The sequence below is a fragment of the Garra rufa genome, chromosome 9 (genome assembly GCF_049309525.1).
Source record: "Garra rufa chromosome 9, GarRuf1.0, whole genome shotgun sequence".
NCBI lineage: Eukaryota > Metazoa > Chordata > Actinopteri > Cypriniformes > Cyprinidae > Garra > Garra rufa.
The window spans coordinates 6,311,699-6,330,886 of record NC_133369.1 but is presented as its reverse complement, the minus strand read 5'-3'; the positions used below and the strand labels follow the sequence as shown (position 1 = coordinate 6,330,886).

General features: G+C 33.4%; 1 protein-coding gene across 1 annotated transcript; it reads right to left on the bottom strand.

Annotated features, from left to right (window-relative positions):
* Window positions 1-652: 652 nt before the first annotated feature.
* On the bottom strand, window positions 653-17,467 carry LOC141342156 (eukaryotic translation initiation factor 3 subunit H-A-like). The gene is made up of 3 exons (XM_073846544.1): window positions 17,324-17,467; window positions 10,038-10,158; window positions 653-841 (listed from the first exon to the last, which is right to left on the bottom strand). The coding sequence occupies exons 1-3, from the start codon at window positions 17,440-17,442 to the stop codon at window positions 668-670; spliced, it is 414 nt and encodes a 137-aa protein (XP_073702645.1). The 5' UTR covers window positions 17,443-17,467; the 3' UTR covers window positions 653-667.
* Window positions 17,468-19,188: the final 1,721 nt, after the last annotated feature.

Here is a 19,188-nt window from a genome sequence, read left to right as displayed (position 1 = left end):
GTTTCATAGTTGCATAACTTCTAGATCATAATATAATATAATATAATATAATATAATATAATATAATATATACACACACACACACACACACACACTATAAAAATACTGTTATAATCATTATTAATTAACTAATCAATGTTTTTGAAACAAATTTACCAAAAAGTTGCCCATGTTTTAATAATACTGACAGTGCAGGTTTTAAATTAAAATCAATAAATAATAAAAATCAATAAATATATTAATACATTTTTTTACTCTTTTCCCAAAGTGTAAAATATTTTTCTAAAAACACAAAAATCTAAAGTACTGGCCCAATTGGGACAGCAGAGAAAATGAATGTTGTTGAGCGCTGACTACATTTAGAAATGGACAAAATTAAACTTAATTAAATAAGATTAATCATGTTGATGGGGCAAAAAATATTGGCAACCTCAGTACTTAATCATCCTCTTCAGAGATGATGGTTGTCCGATACAAGGGGGCAAATCTAACTGCGACTCCATCGGGATAAGAACATGGTGTGAAGATTTAAGACCTGCAGTTATTCCCATTCCCATTTAAACTGATCCATTCATTGCTGAATTGATCGATTCATGGATCGATTCTTCTAGACAGAGGACTATAAATTCCCAATGGCCTGTAGAATCTGCTGGAAGAAAAAAGCTGTTTAACTGAGGGTGAACGGTGGTCGTTGACGCCGCCGGGTACCTGCGATGAGGAGCGTGTCCATGCGCGGAGGTGCCTGCGGAGGTTTGAACATCTTACTGATGTCTTCTTCCGGTAACGGGGGATCCCCGCGACTCTGCCGCTGGGTGTTTTCCTGCTGCCTCCTTTGGAGATACTAGAGGATGCAGAAAAGAACAGAAAATGAGCTAGAAACTAGAAACTTTTTCTGAAGGAACTTCGAGTGACCCAAGTAGCGTCAACAAAACAAAAGGTTTTCAAAGCCGGAAAAAGAACCAGATTGGATTGCAATTCCCAACAACAGCGCTGGTATAAAATGGCCACATTGTTGGCGAGTTCAGGGTGTCATTTGAAGAGCAAGTCAGATCGTCTCTAAGAATACAGATGCATTTCTGGGCATCAGGACACTTGAGGATCACTGCATGCTGTGACGCTGTGTACCAAAAGCTTTAGGGAAAAGTTATTCAAGCATGAGTTCAAGAGGGAGATGCGGGTGAAATATTGTCTTATACCTTTTGGACCAATAAATTTCCTTCTTCAATTTGTGATTTCATTTAAGTATTACATTAAGTCCCAAACAAGTCTAGAAAAAAACCCTAAAAATAAGTATAAATAAAGAGAAATAAAGAAAAAAAATTAAAGAAACAAAAAAATTAAATACATAGAGAAATAAAGAAAACAAAACTATTAAAAATGATGAAATTAGAAACATGGGAAATAAAATATAGAAATAAATAAAAAGAATGAAAAAACAAATATATGAAGAGAAACAAAGGCAGACTAAAAAAAGATAATTAACTAAATAAAATTAATATGTGGTGTAGAAAATTAAAAAGATAAAATAAATAGAGAAAAAAAATAAGGGAAATGGGAACAAACGAGAAATAAAACATTTAAATTAATATAAAAATACACAAGATAATTACAGTGGAAAAAAATTAGAAAAAAAGGATAGTTAAATACATTTAAGTAGTATAAAAAAAAAGAAAAAATGAAGGAAATAAAATAAATTAAAAATATACATGAATTACAAAAGAATAAAAAATGAGAATAAACAGGATAGTTAACTACATGAAATAGAAACAGGAACAAAATAAGAGAAATAAAATAACGAATATAAATAAAAAAGAAGAAAAGGAAGAAACAGAATTAAAAAGAAATATGAAAAAATGTATACATGAAGAATTACAGAGGAACAAAAAACGAGAATAAACTGGATAGTTAACTACATTAAAGAGGTATAAATAAAAAGTTAAATACAAGAAATGGAAACAGGAACAAAAGAGAAATAAAATAAAATATGTATTAAAAACATATACATCAAGAATCAAAACAAAGGAACAAAAAAGAAGAATAAAAAGGAAGAAACAGAAATGGAAAAAAGAGAAAGAGAAAATTAAAAATAAAAGGAAATATAAAAAAAATTATACATGAAGAGGAATAGTTAACTACATTAAAAGAGGTACAAATAAAAAAGTTAAATACATTCAAGAAACAGAAACAGAAAAAATAAGAAAAGAAATAAAAGAAAAAGACATACATAAAGAATTACAGAGGAAAAAAATAACAAAAACATTAAATAGAAATGGGGGAAGGAGAAAAAGAAACAAAAGAAAAAAATTACAGAGGGAAAAAATTAAAGAGAATTAAAGGGGAGTAAAAAAGGAGAATAAAAAGGATGGTTTATTTATTTAAAAGGTATAAATAAAACATTAAATGCATACATGGGACAAAAAAACATGAATTAAAAAATATATAAAAATTAAGAAAAATAATAAATTGGATATTAATAATAGAATAAAGAAATATAAAAGCAAAACATAAACAAAAATAAATTGAAAAAATATATAAAAATAATAAATATAATTAATACAATTATTAAACTAATAATAACTGGGAAATAAAAATAAATAAAAAGGAAATATAAAAATACACATGATAATTAAAGGGGAGTAAAAAAAGGAGAATAAAAAGGATAGTCAAGTACATTTAAAAGGTAAAGTTAAATCCAAATGGGAACAAAAAACAAAAAAATTTAAAGGAAGAAAAATAATAAATTAGATAATAATAGAATAAAGAATAAAGCAAAAATAGTGAAATATGAGAAAAATAAATACAAATACATAAAAATAATAAAAAGATCATTAATAAAATCAGTAAACTAATAATAACTGAGAAATAAACAAAATAAGCCTGATATTATAAAAAAAAACACTGTATGACTATATCCACACTGTTAACAAGACATACCGCTCACCACTAGCTAGAGAGCAGACAATACAGCAGTGTTATTACTTCAATGCACACCTTAAGGCAGGTTGATCTGACATTTTTGAAACTGCAAACAGCACAGCTTGACAAGTTCTCCATTCGCCCCAGTTTTGTCAAGCTCGACCATTCAGGGTTTTTTTTTTTTTTTTTAAAGGTGCAGTAGATCACATTTTAATATATGGTATATTCACAGAAATATCATATCCTATTTGAATTGGTGCGACTTATGTCACCGTTGAGGATACCGGCCATTTTTGTTGAAATTAGGCATATGATTTAGGAATGCAAACTGCCAACACAGCGGCAATTCTCTTTGATATTAAATGGTGATTGATGCGGGTCATTTGGTTTATATGGTTCACCCGGGGAGCGGCGTGTGCGGGGCTGTGTGGAGGCGGAGACGGGAAGGATATGATCGATGACAACAGTAATTACGGCAGATTTCAGCGTGGTTGATATAGGAGCCGTTATGGCGACCCGATCGTGACCGAGTCGCCGGGGTCTGGCCTCATTTACGCCGCCGTTGAGGGCACCCTTTAAATTTCTTTGAAAGCATCAACCATCCTGTCAAACAAGAAGCGCTAACGGTCTAATAAACACTGAAGTCTCAATGGAGAAACGTCTCTCTGATTGCAAAGTGTGTTTTGTTCTGGAAGAAAGCAATGGTTTTTAAAGTGCTAATGAGGCAAGAGCAACAGGCGAAAAGCGGAGAGAAAAAAATACAATATTTCACAAAAATAAAATCATTCACGCACCAGCGAAGCCATTTCAAAACCACGACCCAAAAGATAGAAAATTAAGGAAATGGTCTCAGATGCTCTTTTCTATCCAATGAAAGTGAATAAGGATGGAAAAACTGATTTTTTTTTTTTTTTTGAAAAGTGCTTTTCCGCACTTCAACATTTCAAAAAATGAAAAAAACTTAGTATTTTCATTTTAGTGTTAAGTATATACTAATATATTTTTTGTATTTAATTAATATTAATCAATATATATTTTTTTCATGTATAAATTTAATTTTAGTATTTCATGTGCTTTTTATTTTTTATTAATCTATTTTTTAAACATTTCGATTTCGATTTATTCTTTCAATCAATTTAATAGTATTTTGTGTCATTTAGCTGTCAAGGAAACATTTATGATGCTCTCCAGCTACAAAAAAGCACTATAAAATGTTCTTAATTGATCATTTTTTAGCAGTGTTCTTTTAGTATTATCTATATAATATAGTATTCATCAATATTTGTAATTAGGTTGTATTTTTAATATTTTTAGATTTAATTTGAGTTTTAAGTTTTAGTAATTTTGCTGTGCTTTTGTAATTTTTTTTTTTACTTTTAGATGTATTTTTATGTCAGTTATATTTTTAGTAATTTTAGTAATTCAGTAATTCAGCTTAAATTTATTTCATTTAGTAGTCAAGGCAAAATTTCTAATCCCATCAAGCTATGAAAATTACCAAAAAAAAAAGCATAAAAGCACCATTAATAGGGCTGAAACGATTCCTCGAGTAATTCGAGTACCTCGATTACAAAAAGTGGTCCGAGGATTTTTTTCTGCCTCGAGGAATCGTCAATGTAGGGCGAATTCCAAACGGCTATTTTGCGCCCTTCAAGGGCACTTCTAGAAGGGAACGCCATTTGTAGGGACGTTCCAAACGAAAGTGAGCAACTTAATCCCTTCACGAAGGGCCCTTCCAGAAGGCCGTTAGCGAAGGGAACATTCCATGGTCACTTCACGGAAGTGATTTCCGTTAGTGATCACGTTTGCGCAGCGTTGTCAAGGTAACATTTCGTCAGTCATTCCCTTCGCCAAGGGAGTTCCAAACGGTTAAAAGAGACAGAAATGCCCTACTCCCTTAAAAGAACTCACTTCAAAGGGATCTGCCCTTCGGAGGGAGTAGGGCGTAGGGATGCGCACTTCCATTTGGAATTTGCCCTTAATTGTGGTTCAAGCGGCCGCACGGACTACTTTCAATGTGGCACAACGTGCTTACGTCACCTACGCAAGGGAAGGCCGGGGAAGAAAGGAGGAGGAGGAGGAAGCGGACGTACAGGTGTTTGACTGAGGGAGCGGGAAAATGGCAGAGGCGAGGAGAAATAGCGATGAAACAGATGAAAAAGGCGATAAAAAAAGACAGAAAATGTCGAAAGTGTGGGAGCATTTCCGACTGAAAAGAAAGGAGAACACCGTGACGTGCATTAGTTGTAACACGGCCCTTGCATACCACAACAGCACGTCTTCTATGTTGCAGCATCTCCGCAGAAAACACCCGGACTTGAGCGGAGGACCGGAGACAAGGTAATATTAACGTAGCAAATCAGTGTGATCAACGTTAATGTATTTTACGAACATAAACGCCAGCCTTGCAGAGGGCTAGGTTTTTGTTAATTATGACTGACTACTGTCAAGTTTGTGGTTAGTTTATTACGAGCGTGACGACATAACTTCATAGAGGGTTGATTTAAAATTTAAAAGGACAGCGCTGATAAGTCTAGATGGAAATAAAAACATAAAGTTAATTAAGCAGTTTTAAAATTTAGTCAACTACTAAGTAGCTGGTCACTGGTCACAGTGTGCCTCACTCTATTGATTAGGCTATGTGTGTGGTTATTGTGTTCCAATACAGTAGCTGTCTTAATTGTGGACACTGCAAAAACTCAAAATCTTAAAAAAAAAAAAAAAAGTATTCCTAGTCAGCTGGTGTAAATTCATAAATGGACTTACTTGTTCCAAGTTCCTGTTTTTGTCTCCCCTCCTATATTCCAAAATAGCATCTTGTGTTTTACAGTTGTTATGTACATGTTATGCACAACATGAAGGCTTATTTTGCCTTCTTTCTTTTTTATAAATATAAATTTATAAATGTTTTTGATAACTTGAAAGTAATGTAATTTTATTTATTTTTGATATATTGAAAGTAATTTAATTGTATTTATTTTTGATATATTGAAAGTAATTTTATTTTATTTATTTTTGATATCTTGAAAGTAATTTAATTTATTTTTATTTGTGTTTTATTTATTCTTATTTATGTTAGCAGTTGCCTCTTTGGTAATGTTTCAAGACCAGAAAATACTTGCTTGTGAATTTAAGAAATAAAAACAGTTGATTCTAAAAAAGGAAACCAATTGGTCATTCATTATTAAGTGAAATATGTTATTTTCTCTTGTGTATTCATAATTGCTCTTTAACGAAGCAAAAATACGTTTTATCCGATTACTCGATTAATCGATGTAATTTTCAGTAGAGTACTCGATTACTAAAATATTCGATAGCTGCAGCCCTAACCATTAAAGAAACTCATGTTTCTTGAGTATATGGTTTTAATTGGTCATTTTATAGCAGTGTTATTTCAGTATTAAGAATATACTATTATTGTATTTTTAAATATTTTAATCAATTTTATTAATTTTTTTATATATATTTCTATTTAGCTTAATTTTTTTATTTCATTTTTAAAGCATTTTATTTCTTTTAACTGTCAAGGTTATATTTGTGATACCTTCCAGCAACAAAAATGATAAAGCACAATAAAATCTTAAGAAACTTAAAACAATCTTTTTTTACACTTACTCAGCCTAAACTTAATTGAATTGTCAAGGCAACATTTCTGATGCAGTCAAACTTCAAAAATTACAAAAAAGAATAAAAGCACCATTAAAGAATCTCATGGTTTTAATTGATCATTTTATAGAAGTGTATTTTACAATATTTAAATCATACTATTATGGTATTTATTATTATTTGTAATTAGCTTGTATTTGTATTTTCATTTAAAGTTTCAATGATTTTGCTGTGCTTTTGTCATTTTTACTTTTATATATTTAACTGTATTTTTATTTCGGTTATATTTAGTCATTTTAGTACTTCAGCTTAAACTATTATATTTAAAATACATTAAATATTAATTATATATATTTTTACACATTTATCAACATTTACATTATAATATTAGTGTATTAATAATTTAACTTATTTTTATATTCTCAGGTCTCATTTTAGCTTAAATTTTGTTCTCTTGTCACTTTTACTAGCTTTGTTTTTAATTCTATTTAGCTCAATTGTATTTTTTAGTAATTTTAGTACTTTTTACCATTAAACAAAGTCATAATGTTTCATCAGTATATGGTTTTAATTAATCATTTTATAGCAGTGTTATTTTAGAAAGATTAATAACTAAAATAGTTTATATTTAAAGTATATTATTATAATATTTATCTGTATTTCTATATTTTCAGATTTCATTTTAGTCTAAGTTTTAGTAAACCTGCTGTGCTTTTGTCATCTTTACTTTTTACATTTTTTTCATATATATATTTCTAATTTAGCTGTATTTTTATATCAGTTTTTTTTTTTGTCATTTGTTGATGCCCACTTCACTTTTAAATTCTTACATTTTGGTCCATTGCTAACGCAAAGCCATCAAATTGGCTTAAAAAGACTTGAAAATATAATGCACAATTGATACAGACCATTTTTCTTTATTTTTTTTTAAGCTTAACAGCCTCATTCAGTTTCATATGGAAAACAGTGGCTTGGACATTTTGTAAAATATCTCCTTTTGGATTAGAAGAAAATAATAGAGTCAAACGGATGCGTCGTTTAGTTTGAACTTTACTTTAAAGGCTTTTGTATTTTATCCAGGCACTTCCTACTAATGAATATTTTCCACTGAGCTAGTTTCTCTTTAATTAACATCTATAGGCTCATTTCGCTGCTGAAGACCATCACTGATTTTTCTATTTTTCTTACTATAGCCAAAGCTTTTCTGTCTGGGAGGAGCAAGCTCTCCAGGGTAGAGAACAAGAGGAGAAACACACTTTGACAAACGCGCAAGCGCTCCAGCCGTTTCTGTCATATTCATAGCGTGACAACATGTTATCATGGAGCGTCTTGAAAAATAGGGTTCTGCGTTATCTGATTTCAAGGGTGGCCTCTCTTCAAATGATCCCGCTGTACTTACATAAGGTCAGATATAGCACAACTCCTTACAAAATGAAGCCAGAAGCGTCCTATACTATTTCACGCTGCTCTTTCCGTGTTCAGGTGGTGCTCAGAACTCATGTTTACAAAATGCCTGCGACGCAAAAACCTGAAAATGTCAAGGGCGTTTTGGCTGATTTGTCAGCCTGGCGAAATGGAGAAAATTATGAATCTTAAGCCGGTAAGGATTGTAAATTAGATGGCCCTCCTGAACCCTAAATAACAATCTATTGACTGGTTTTATCTCAGGCAGAGAGCGAGGTCAGCCATTTGTGGTATGGGTCAGTCCTAGTATGCAGCACATTTTCATGTCCCCACTGGATAAAACATTTAATTCACAATGTCAAAGATGGAAATCACATAAGTTTATTGCAATATAACAATTACTTTAACAAAAAGGTGACTGAGGAATTTCACAACTTAAGTTTGACCGCATGTCATTTGTCACATCCCCAGGCGCTGCACTTATTAACATGAAAAAACTGGTAAATTATTAAGAAATACTCCTGGTGTTTCAAACTAAATAAAACAGTGTTTTAATTGATTCATTTAATGCAGTGTTACTTTTGTACTGTCCATATACTTATAGCATTTATTAATATTTTGAGTCAGCTTTTTTATATTTTTATTTTTATTTAAGTTTTAGTAATTATGCTATATGCATTTGCCTTTTATAATTTTAGCACGTTAGTGTGTATAAAACGTATTCCGCTTCAGTTCGTTGTTGAGGCAGCATTTGTAATTAAGATTTTTAAGTCTACATTTGTCATGTATTTATATTTTATTGCAAGTTTATTTACTTTAGGTTTTAGTAATTATGTAATTATTTTTTCCCAGTTTTTCTACTTAGATTTGTGTTTTATTTTAGTTTTTAGTCTTTTTAATATATAAAAATGTATTCTGTTTCAGTTTGTTGAGGCAACCTTTATAACTTAAGATTTTTAAGTCTGCATTTTTCATGTATTCATAGTTTAATTCAGGTTCATTTATTTTCATTTAAGTTTTAGTAATTATGCTAAATGCATTTTTTCACCCCACTTTTTTCAGATTTTTGTATTTCGGGTTTATTTATCACCATCAATGTTTCCATTTAAATGTATGTACTTCAGTTTTATTTTTAGTCATTTTAGTATGTATAAAACATCTTCTGTTTCAGCTAGTTGCTGAGGAAACATTTGTCATTTAAGTCTACATTTTTCATGCATTCATATTTTATTTCAGATTTATTTGTTTTAATTTAAGTTTTAGTAATTATGCTATATGCATTTGTCATTTTTACCAATATTTCTATTTAGAATTTATTCCTTTTATTTCAGTGTTATTTTTAGTCAATTTTGGCATGTATTAAAACTTCTGTGTTAACATTTGTACTTTTTAAGATTTAAGTCTACATTTCTCATGTATTTTATTTTTTATTTCTGGTTTATTTACTTTTATAAGTTTTAGTAAGTATGCTATATGCATTTTGTTATTTTTCCCAGTATTTCTATTTAGATTTAATTTGTTTCATTTATTTATTTTTGAAATAAAATTTTTATTTTTTAATTTAAGCTTTTTGGGCTTTCCTGCATCCTTAATATCACATTCTACCCTGTTTTATTTTATTTACATTTCCTTTAAACTACCAAAGCCAATTTAAATGACAACATCCTTTAGAAAGTGACCATTTTAGAGGTAGACAACTATTACGATTTACTTATGCTCGTGAATTGTATACACATTCATCACCACTAATGAAGTTTACACATCTGAGCTAAACCAAGCTAGGTCTTAAATTACTGCATAACATGTAGGCTTCATCTAGCACTAGGTCTTTTCTCACTCTCTGTTGGTTTTACTTTCAAAGCTAATGATTATAAAAAGCAGATTTCAAACACTCAATGCATTTACATCTGTCTCTAGTTCCTTCAAGACTACATGTGCATCCAATCAACCTTCTTCTAAACCTGTGCTCTTATTCTCAGGTATGTAATTAGACATTTCAGGCACTCTAAACAACAACTCGGGCTGAAAAGGCACTGCTTTAAAAAGCCAATTCAAGAGAGAGTGACTGCGCATCAGATCAGAAGAAACAAGACGAGAGAAAGCAAATGTACCTGCTGCTTCTGCTGCTGTTGTTTGGTGAGGTTGCGGCAGTATGTATTAAACTTGACGATTTCTTGGCTCATGTCGTCCACACGGTCCATCAGCAGCTGAAGGCTCTTTTCCAGGTGGTTACTATGGAAACAGATTGACAGATAGTTCAGTCAAACAAAGTTTGCGTAATAAACGGCTGACTGCACATCAAAGTGTAATTGCTCCACAGTGATCTTCTACTCAATTAAAAACCCAAGATGACAGAAGCATGATGTGCCCGATAAGGACGACGATCTGCACTGAATTTACATGGATGAGGGAGACGTCTAATTGTAGCATGTGCGGATTTACGAGGGGCCACCAAATATCTCAAACCTTCAACAAACACGTCGGCTCCGTTCCAAAACCTATTAAGCTGCCTGTGTAGGGTGTGCCAACACAGAATCTCTTCCAAGTGCTACATATGTTGCTTTTGGAAAAATTCTAAACAATTGCATGAATATGCATAATGCATTTCCTAGCTGTTAAACCACCTACCTTGAGTCAAGTCTGCCAAGATTTCTATGTGAAAAACGCTATTTGTATGTTACACAAACATTGCTGCCTATGTAGGTGCAATTTCAGCAAGAACGCCGTCTACGTAGGCAGTAGACTGCAAGGTGGCTCACCAGAGCCATTTTACCTCATACTGTAATTCCCCGAAAGCTAGGTGAATTGCTTTATTAATCAAGATTAGGTTTCCGAAAACAGTCATTTCCATTTTTATCTGCGGATAACGTGCAATCACAGAGCCCTTCCGAGAATATTCTGGGGAAATGACACCAGCCACTAAAAACACTTTGAAGATAGTGGCACGCTGGTGAAAATTGGGTTTCAAATGATGCACTGTAAAAATGAATGCAATTTTAATGGTAAAAAGAATGCAAAAATGCTATGGTGACTGGTCAACGCCAAGTTTCCTTACTATATGTGGTGAACAATCTAACTGCAATAGATCTAATAAGACATTCCATATCATTTTTCAGTGAAATACTGTTAAATATAGTTCTTGGATGTAAAAAAGAACAAGCTGTCTTATATAGGGCCACATCTAAATGTCACATCTCTTTATGCGATCTTTACGGGTTGTGTGTAAAGCACGCACAGGTTCTGGAAAATCACTGTGAATGAACCAAATCAAACAATTCTGGAACAAATCATGGGATGTATTCTCTGTGCATTTTCCAGAATCGCTGTGTGAAAGAGGCTAGAGTTGACATGCCACTAGTCTCTTAAATTAATTATGTTCGGAAGCCTGTGCAATGATGTTGTTTCCTGACATCCATTGACTGAACAGCGTTTTCTCGACTTGTTTCAGTGTTGTTGCTCAGCAATGGCATGGACACGATGTTGTCAGGGGGTTTGGCAAAAGGAGGGTGGGATGGTGGTTGGCGCTCGGGGTGGTGACTGAGCAGATAGGACGTCACAGCGGCTCATGAAAAGGCACAGCTACTTTATGCAGGCTGTGTGCATTTTACTGTAGATTGACTGTTCTGAAACTTATATGGTAGTTACATTGCCCCTAGACCTCAGTTATAATGAAAAAAGCCAGACATTTTCAGTTTTGACAATATGAGACCTTTAAAACAGAAAAAATAAAATGGAAATATCAGAATGAAGAAAAGTTAAAGAAAAAGAGACAGAAAAAAGTATTAAAAAAAAAAAAGAATTTGGAAAAAAATACAATGAAATTTGTTGGGGGTGATTATTGTGTTTCGATTTTTTTTTCATGATTTTTTTTTTATTGAAAAATAAAATGAAAAATAAAATTGAAAAATAAAATAAAATGAGTGCTCATAGTGTCATAGTATGACACTATGAGTCCTTTAAAGGGGTCATCGGGTGCAAAACTAACTTTTCCATGTTGTTTGAACATTAATGTGTGTTGGTAGTTTGTGTACACAACCACCCTACAATGATAAAAAATCCACCAAGTGGTATTTTTTTTAATCTTTAAAAGTAATATCCCCTTAGCTTCTTGTCGTTGTGACGAAACACATTTGATTGACATTAGCATTTTACCTTAGACTCGCCCTCACCGAGCTGAAACAGTCCGAATACGATCCTCACTGTGTGACTCAGGTGCAGAGGAAGACTCTAATTGAGCGATTGAGGTGTTCTATTGTTGGATGTAATCATGAACATAACAGTAGTCATTTATTCTTGACATCTGAGCCGCTGAAGACGCAGAGGATAACGTTATTTTCGTTTTTAAATGGAAAGCGCCAATCCCGATGTACATATGCATCTATCTTCGTGCGAATCGTTCCTGATGCGGCTTCACCCACAGCAGAAGTGAATATAAGGGTTTTTTTATGCATCTTTGCAAATGGCCTTTCTTAATAATGTGCTTGTTGGCAAGTTTCGCCGATAAACACAGCTAAATGAAGCTAAACGCAGCTAAATGTGGCTAAAGTAAACATAATCCCAGAGAGGGGCGGGGCAAGCAGGGCTTGTTGGCATTTAAAGGGGCCATGTCTTAAAACGAGCTGAAATTTTGCTGAGCTGATTTTGACAAGGAAAAAGGGGTTTTTTTTTTTCACTACTATTGAGAATTTTTAACCAAAGTATATTAGAGACTTTTCATTAAGACCCTAAAGAATCATATGAACTTGTGGAAAATGGGTATCCGATGACCCCTTTAATATTAGTATTTACACCAGCTCTAATGCCTTTCCAAACCTTTCTTTTATAAAACATTCATTGTGTGAGTAAAAGACCACAATTTAAACCATTAAATCACTGATTGCCCCTCTAGCGAGCCATTATCCATTGTGACCAAATCATCTCAATCATTCAGAGGGAGCTGGATCAGCCAATTCAATGAAAAGACCCAACAAACAAGCGATGTTTGGTTCACAAATCAGAAAGAACTACTCCATTCATTAAATAAAAGAGTTTGATTTAATTGTAAACGATCGTATGTTTTCAGACGACATAGAATCTAATGCACGAGTCATATATAGAGCACTTTCGCACTCTTCAGCCTGCATTTCATCGTAATTGCATGGGGGAACAAAAGTGACCGGAAGAGTCTTCTTGCATTTCGCGGGAAAAAGCAGCACTTGAAGGGCAAGCAAATGAGGACAATTTTGATTTCTTTAACATTCATCATTACATGCTTTCAAGTCTCTGTGTTTTTGGAGTGACACATCTGCTCTATAGACCTATTGGTATTTGCAAAGAAAGGAAAGGGCATCTCTGTACACAGGAAGACCGAAATTACATGCTGAATACATTATCATTATCTGCGTGCTGATGGGAAGGCTGAATGATTTCACCAGCAGGGCCTATTAAACACACTAACTCCTGGGATGTTCTGAATTACAAATGAAAGACTTACTCAAAATGGCAAAGATTGTGCCGACTCATAAAGCATTAACTATAAAGACCAAAACACCTGCTCACATCCCAAGTATTTAGTCTATCAATTAGTCTGATTCGGAAGAGGGGCCCGAACAGCTGTGGCTGCTGGGGGAGCATAAACAGTCAGAAAAATGACATTTCCAGTTCCTACGTTCATTAAAGAGGACGAATCAGAGAGAGAAAAAGTGACATTTCTTGCTCTTTTGAAATAAAAGAGATCAATGTACAATGTAGATCAGAGCTGGGTAATATAGCTAAAAAAAATCTTGATGTTTTCCAACCTTTTGATGCAATTCTATATATATCGTGCTATTCATCTCTGAAATGGCTTGAAAGAGTGATTTCTTTTCAATCAGGGGAACCAAACAGCCATTGTAGCCTCAATATGTCTGATACACAAACTAAACTGCTTTTAATATCTAGTTTAAAAATAATCAAAAGCATGTTTTTTACACCATTTTCACTACGTGTACAAGAAAACACTTCTGTACAAAAGTTTGGGGTCTTTTTTTAATGTCGTAAAATGCATTAAAATTATTATAACTTTTCTATTTTTATAGATTTTAAAACGTAATTTATGCCTGTAAAGCAAACCTGAATTTTCAGCATCATTACTCAAAAGTTTACAGAAAAAGTTTACTTGTTTGTCCTGAACAGGTAAACTGCCTGCTGTTCTTTACAAAAGTCCTTCAGGTCCCACAAATTCTTAAGTTTTTTCCAGCATTTTTGAGTATTTGAACCACTCAACAATGACTGTATGATTTTGAGATCCATCTTTTCACACTGAGAACAACTAAGCGGCTCATATGCAACTATTACAGAAGGTTCAAACACTCACTGATTCTTCAGAAGGAAACACAATGCATTAAGAGCCAGGGGTGAAACATTTTTGAACTTTCAAACCATGGTAAATTTAACTAATTTTGCCTTCTGAGAAACATGTAACCATCTTCTATGATTCTGAAGGGCAGTACTATTTGGGAAAAAAAAAAGTGATATGTCAAATAAGAAAAATCTACACATGCTCATTCCATTCAAAAGTTTTCACTCCCTGCTCTTAATGCATTGTTCTTCCTTCTGGAGAATAAGTGAGGGTTTAACCCTTCTGTAATAGTTGCATTTGAGTCCCTCAGTTGTCCTCAGTGTGAAAAGATGGATCTCAAAATCATTTTTGGAAAGGTCATCATTATTGGAAAGGGTTTAAATACACAAAAATGCCGAAAAACCAAAGAATTTGTGGGACCTGAATTATTTTTCTTAAGAACAGTGGGCAGTTTAACTGTTCAGGACAAACAAGGGACTCATGAAAAACTATCACTAAAGAAAAAAAAAAAAAAACAGCTGTGGATCATTCAGGTAACGACATAGTGTTAAGAATGTAAAAGTGTATGTAAACTTATAAATTCAACTATTATTTTCTCTTGTGGAGTATGTGTAAACATTATGTGAAATATCTTATTCAGGTCAGAACGAAATAAAAAACAACATGCATTTTGTATGATCCCTCTTATTTTGGTAATATGATTAACATTTTGCATATTCTGCAAGGTAAAGTTTTGACTTGAAGTGTATATATTTGATAAAGAAAAACATTTATCTGAAATAAAACTTTTCAATTAAATGCATCCTTGTAAAGGAAAAAATAAACCATTTTAAGTGATGATCTAATTAAAATCCCAAAATAGTTAAATTAAAAAAGACTGACAGTGTGAACCAGTTCAGAAAACTCAAATCAAACAAATCTTCAGAGTTTCAGAATGAAGTCGCAACCACTAATTAACAGCCATATTTGCATATCAATGGCCATTCAGTTTTCAACAACCGAATAGAGAGTTTACTTATTTTTAGGGGTGGGCATAGATTAATTTTTTTAATCTAGATTAATCTAGATTAAATTGTCGAATTAATCTAGATTAATCTAGATTAAAATGGCTAATTTGAATTCTGCTGAAGGCATTCAGAATATGTATGCTACCCAAATAATGACTTAAAGTCTTTGAGAATGGATCATAAAGCTCATAAAGCTGTTCTATGATAATTTGTTGATGAAAATAAATTATGTTCAATTAGATGTACTTGTGTTTACTAACTAACTAACAATGAAATTATTTTTTCTACCTATTAGATTGTGTTTTTTTAACGTCAACACCTACCGAACCCATTACATGTTACACGGTACTTTTATTTTGACAGGTTTGCCATGAAGTTTCTGTGTCATACAGTATGATATGATGATAGTTTTGAAACGGTAAAAGTGACACTCACAGCAGTTTGGGAGATTGAGTTTATCTGTTCATGTGAGATGAAAATGCCAAAAATTACCGGGAGCGTCACGTGTGTTTCAGTATGCGTGTAGTAAAAGCTCGTCTCCGCGATACATACAGCTAGGCAAACGGAACATATCGGATTCATATTAAAACGGTCTTTTTGCATTTCAGTTTTCACATACACTAGTCCATATCGCGATTTGAATTAAGTGACTGACCAACATTTGATTTATGAATCCAAAAAACGACGAATTTACGTGGCATTTCGCTATAGTAGATCCGGTTTTTATGAATGGAGGACGACGCGATCCCGTCTGTGTTTTGGCGGAGGAGATTTAAACGCGGCGACCATATTCTATAGTCTTTGGTATACATCCGCGTTAAACTATCAAGGTGAAAGTCACCATAGCTTGCGTAGTTCAGACCCAGCTCCCAACCCAGATTTGAGAATAGATTAACGGCGATATATTTTTTATCGCGCGATAAGAGTTTCACGTTAACGCAGCACGTTAACGCCGATAACGGCCCACCACTACTTATTTTCCAATGCAAAAATGTTAGTCTGGCACAACAAGTATTATTTACTATCATAACAGGTATAATTTACCTGTTTTAGGCAAAACAGCCTGAGCCAAAGTGTGGGTGAAAAATGCTCACGCAAAACTAGATTTTTAGCACAAGAAACCCTGGACTTCAGAGAAAATATAAAATAAAACAATGTAGAATATGACTGTTATAGACTGTAATGTTTCCTCTAAATTCAACACTTATTATAATGTCCTTTAAGCTACTGGTCATATCATTTAAAATAATAAAAGATATAAAGAAATAAAATGAAAAGAGAATTCATTCTGAACATAATGAGGCTCATTTCTGGGAACCGCTCTCCTGGAAACAGAGTCGGCTCAATCTGTAATAAAACTCCGTTGAATCTAACTGGATTAGGCAAATTAATTTAGAAGAGAAGGCGATTTGCAAAAGAATAAAATGTCTGGCTCCGGCAAGAAGCATTAACGATGGACCCCCCGAAAATTTAATTTTAGGTCAGCGCGCCTCTCAACCGTTATCTGAGAAAAATTATGTTAAACGCAAATAAATTGCAACTAATCATATAATTAGGCACAATAAATAACCTTTTAAAATGTTGTTTTTGACATCCAGTCAAACTCTTTTCAATTCAGCTGTCGCTTGCTTAATACAATTGCACAATATTAAATGTAAAACCAATTAAGATACAGCTTTTGGTTGTACTGGCAAATAATGATGTACTAGAAGCAAAAGACGCATTGAAATCTGAGGTGTGATGTTTGTATTTGCATTTGCCTGAAAGCAAATGATTTCGGATGTTGTAATTGCTGGAATAAAAATCACATTTGCCGCATTTCTCTGCTCCCAGAAGGCTGGTTTTATAACAGTTTGGTTCAGGCAAGACCTATTTCGAGTGTCAAGATTAAACTGTGCCGTCAGGGCTTGTCAGCGTGTATTGCATTTCCTCGGTCAACGTCCTGGGCGAAACGGAGCCGTGGCAGAGAGGCTTAAAAGACACGGATTGACGAGATGAATCAGCAAATGACAAATCTTTTTTCCAAAATGGAAACGTTGAACATAGAGGTCAGGGCAGCGGTGAGACTGACCTGCTTGACAGATTGAGCAGCTCGTGCTTGTCAGCCACCGTACTCTTCCCTTGCAGATCCAGCAGGAGCACATTTATGAGATGAGAGTTCTTGATGACAATGGGGACTTCCTCAAACATGTGCTCGAAGCCAATGCAAGCCTTCTTCAGCCTGAGAAAAACAAAGAAACTCAGAGTTACGAAAAGCAGTCTGTATCAATTTTATTAAGAAAAACTTTTTATTTGGTAACCAATATGCAGTATTATTAAAAATAAACAGCTACTTTATTCAGCAAATATGCATTTAATTGATCAAAAACAGACTTCTGTAATTTTACGAAAGATTTTATATAAATGCTGTTCTTTTGAACTTAATTGAAGAATTAATCAGAGAAACCTGAAAATTCAGCAATTAGAAACATTTCTGAGGGATCGTGTGACACTAAAGACTGGAATAATGATGCTGAAAATGCAGCTTTGATCACATAAATAAATTACATTTTAAAAGTTGTTTTAAAATTGTAATAAGATTTTTACTGTGTTATTGATCAAATAAATGCAACCTTAGTGAGCATAAAAGACTTCTGAAATAAATATATACATTTATAATTATTCTTTTATAACTAATAACTTTTTAATTATTAGGGGAAATAAATAATGTATAGTTTGTGACCTTAATACCAATTTCCTTCTTGGTAATCGAATGAATGAATGAAAGAATGTATGTGTGTGTGTGTGTGTGTGTGTGTGTGTGTGTGTGTGTGTGTGTGTGTGTGTGTGTGTGTGTGTGTAAAAGCACGTCTGCAGGTTCTTCCTACAAAATACAACTTATCAGTGTGGTTTCCCACCATCCATTCACCCCTCTGCATACTGCACGCCCCCCCTCAACACCTGGAGTCAGTAGCCCATATCATGAACAGTTGCTCATCACTTAAAGGACTATATATTGCCAGACATGACAGACTTGTGGACCTCATTGCTGCTCAGGTATCCTGTGTGGGTGATGAGCAGATCTTTAAACACACTACTGTACAGTCTGAATGGTTTAACTCACCTGCAAACACTTTTTTAGGAATTGCTAATACACCTGATATTGTTAAAATCTCTCAGAATGGAAAAAAAGTTACACTATTTGAAGTTTCATGTGCATTTGACTTGTTTATGGAGGACTCCTACTGCTCTAAGATTCTAAAATATCAGTCATTGGTCTCGATCATTGAGAACTTTGGGTACAAATGCCATCTTATTGTGCTGGTGTTTGGTAGTCTAGGTCATGTACATAGGCTGGCGATTCGTGGACTTTGCATTGGGGGGATTTCTAAAACAAGGGCCAAACAGTTGGCAAAGTACTGTTCAATCTCAGCAACTATAGGAAGCATGTTTGTTTGGAAGAGGCGATGTTTCCTGTACCCTTAGAACAGGTTTAATCCATAACAATGTGCTGATCTGTTTTAATCTGTTGGATTATTTAAAAAATTTGATTCCTAATGAAATTTGACTTGTAATGTGTGATCAAATAAAGTATATAAAATGTGTGTGTGTGTGTGTGTGTGTGTGTGTGTGTGTGTGTGTGTGTGTGTGTGTGTGTGTGTGTGTGTGTGTGTGTGTGCAGGGACCGAAATTAAGTTTTTGACACACCAGCCAAGTTGGCCGGTGGATTAAAAAATCCACCGGCCAAGCTTATTTTTTACCTGCCAAAATTCTGAACGATTTAACACAGATATATCCAAAGCACGTTATTCTGTATATTATATGTGCTCCGGACAGAGAGGAGTGACAATTAAAACATAAATAAGAAAAACAACTTTTTGGTCATTTTAGATTTTTTATTATAACTTGGAAATGTTTTTAACGAACTATCTGATCTAGTCAGACTACTTGTTTTCT

Coding starts and splice junctions, on each gene's coding strand:
- LOC141342156 (XM_073846544.1), bottom strand. CDS start 17,442: ATGTTTGAGGAAGTCCCCATTGTCATCAAGAACTCTCATCTCATAAAT. Junction 10,159..17,323: donor CTGCTCAATCTGTCAAGCAG/GTCAGTCTCACC, acceptor CTGTTTCCATAG/TAACCACCTGGAAAAGAGCC. Junction 842..10,037: donor AACAGCAGCAGAAGCAGCAG/GTACATTTGCTT, acceptor TGCATCCTCTAG/TATCTCCAAAGGAGGCAGCA.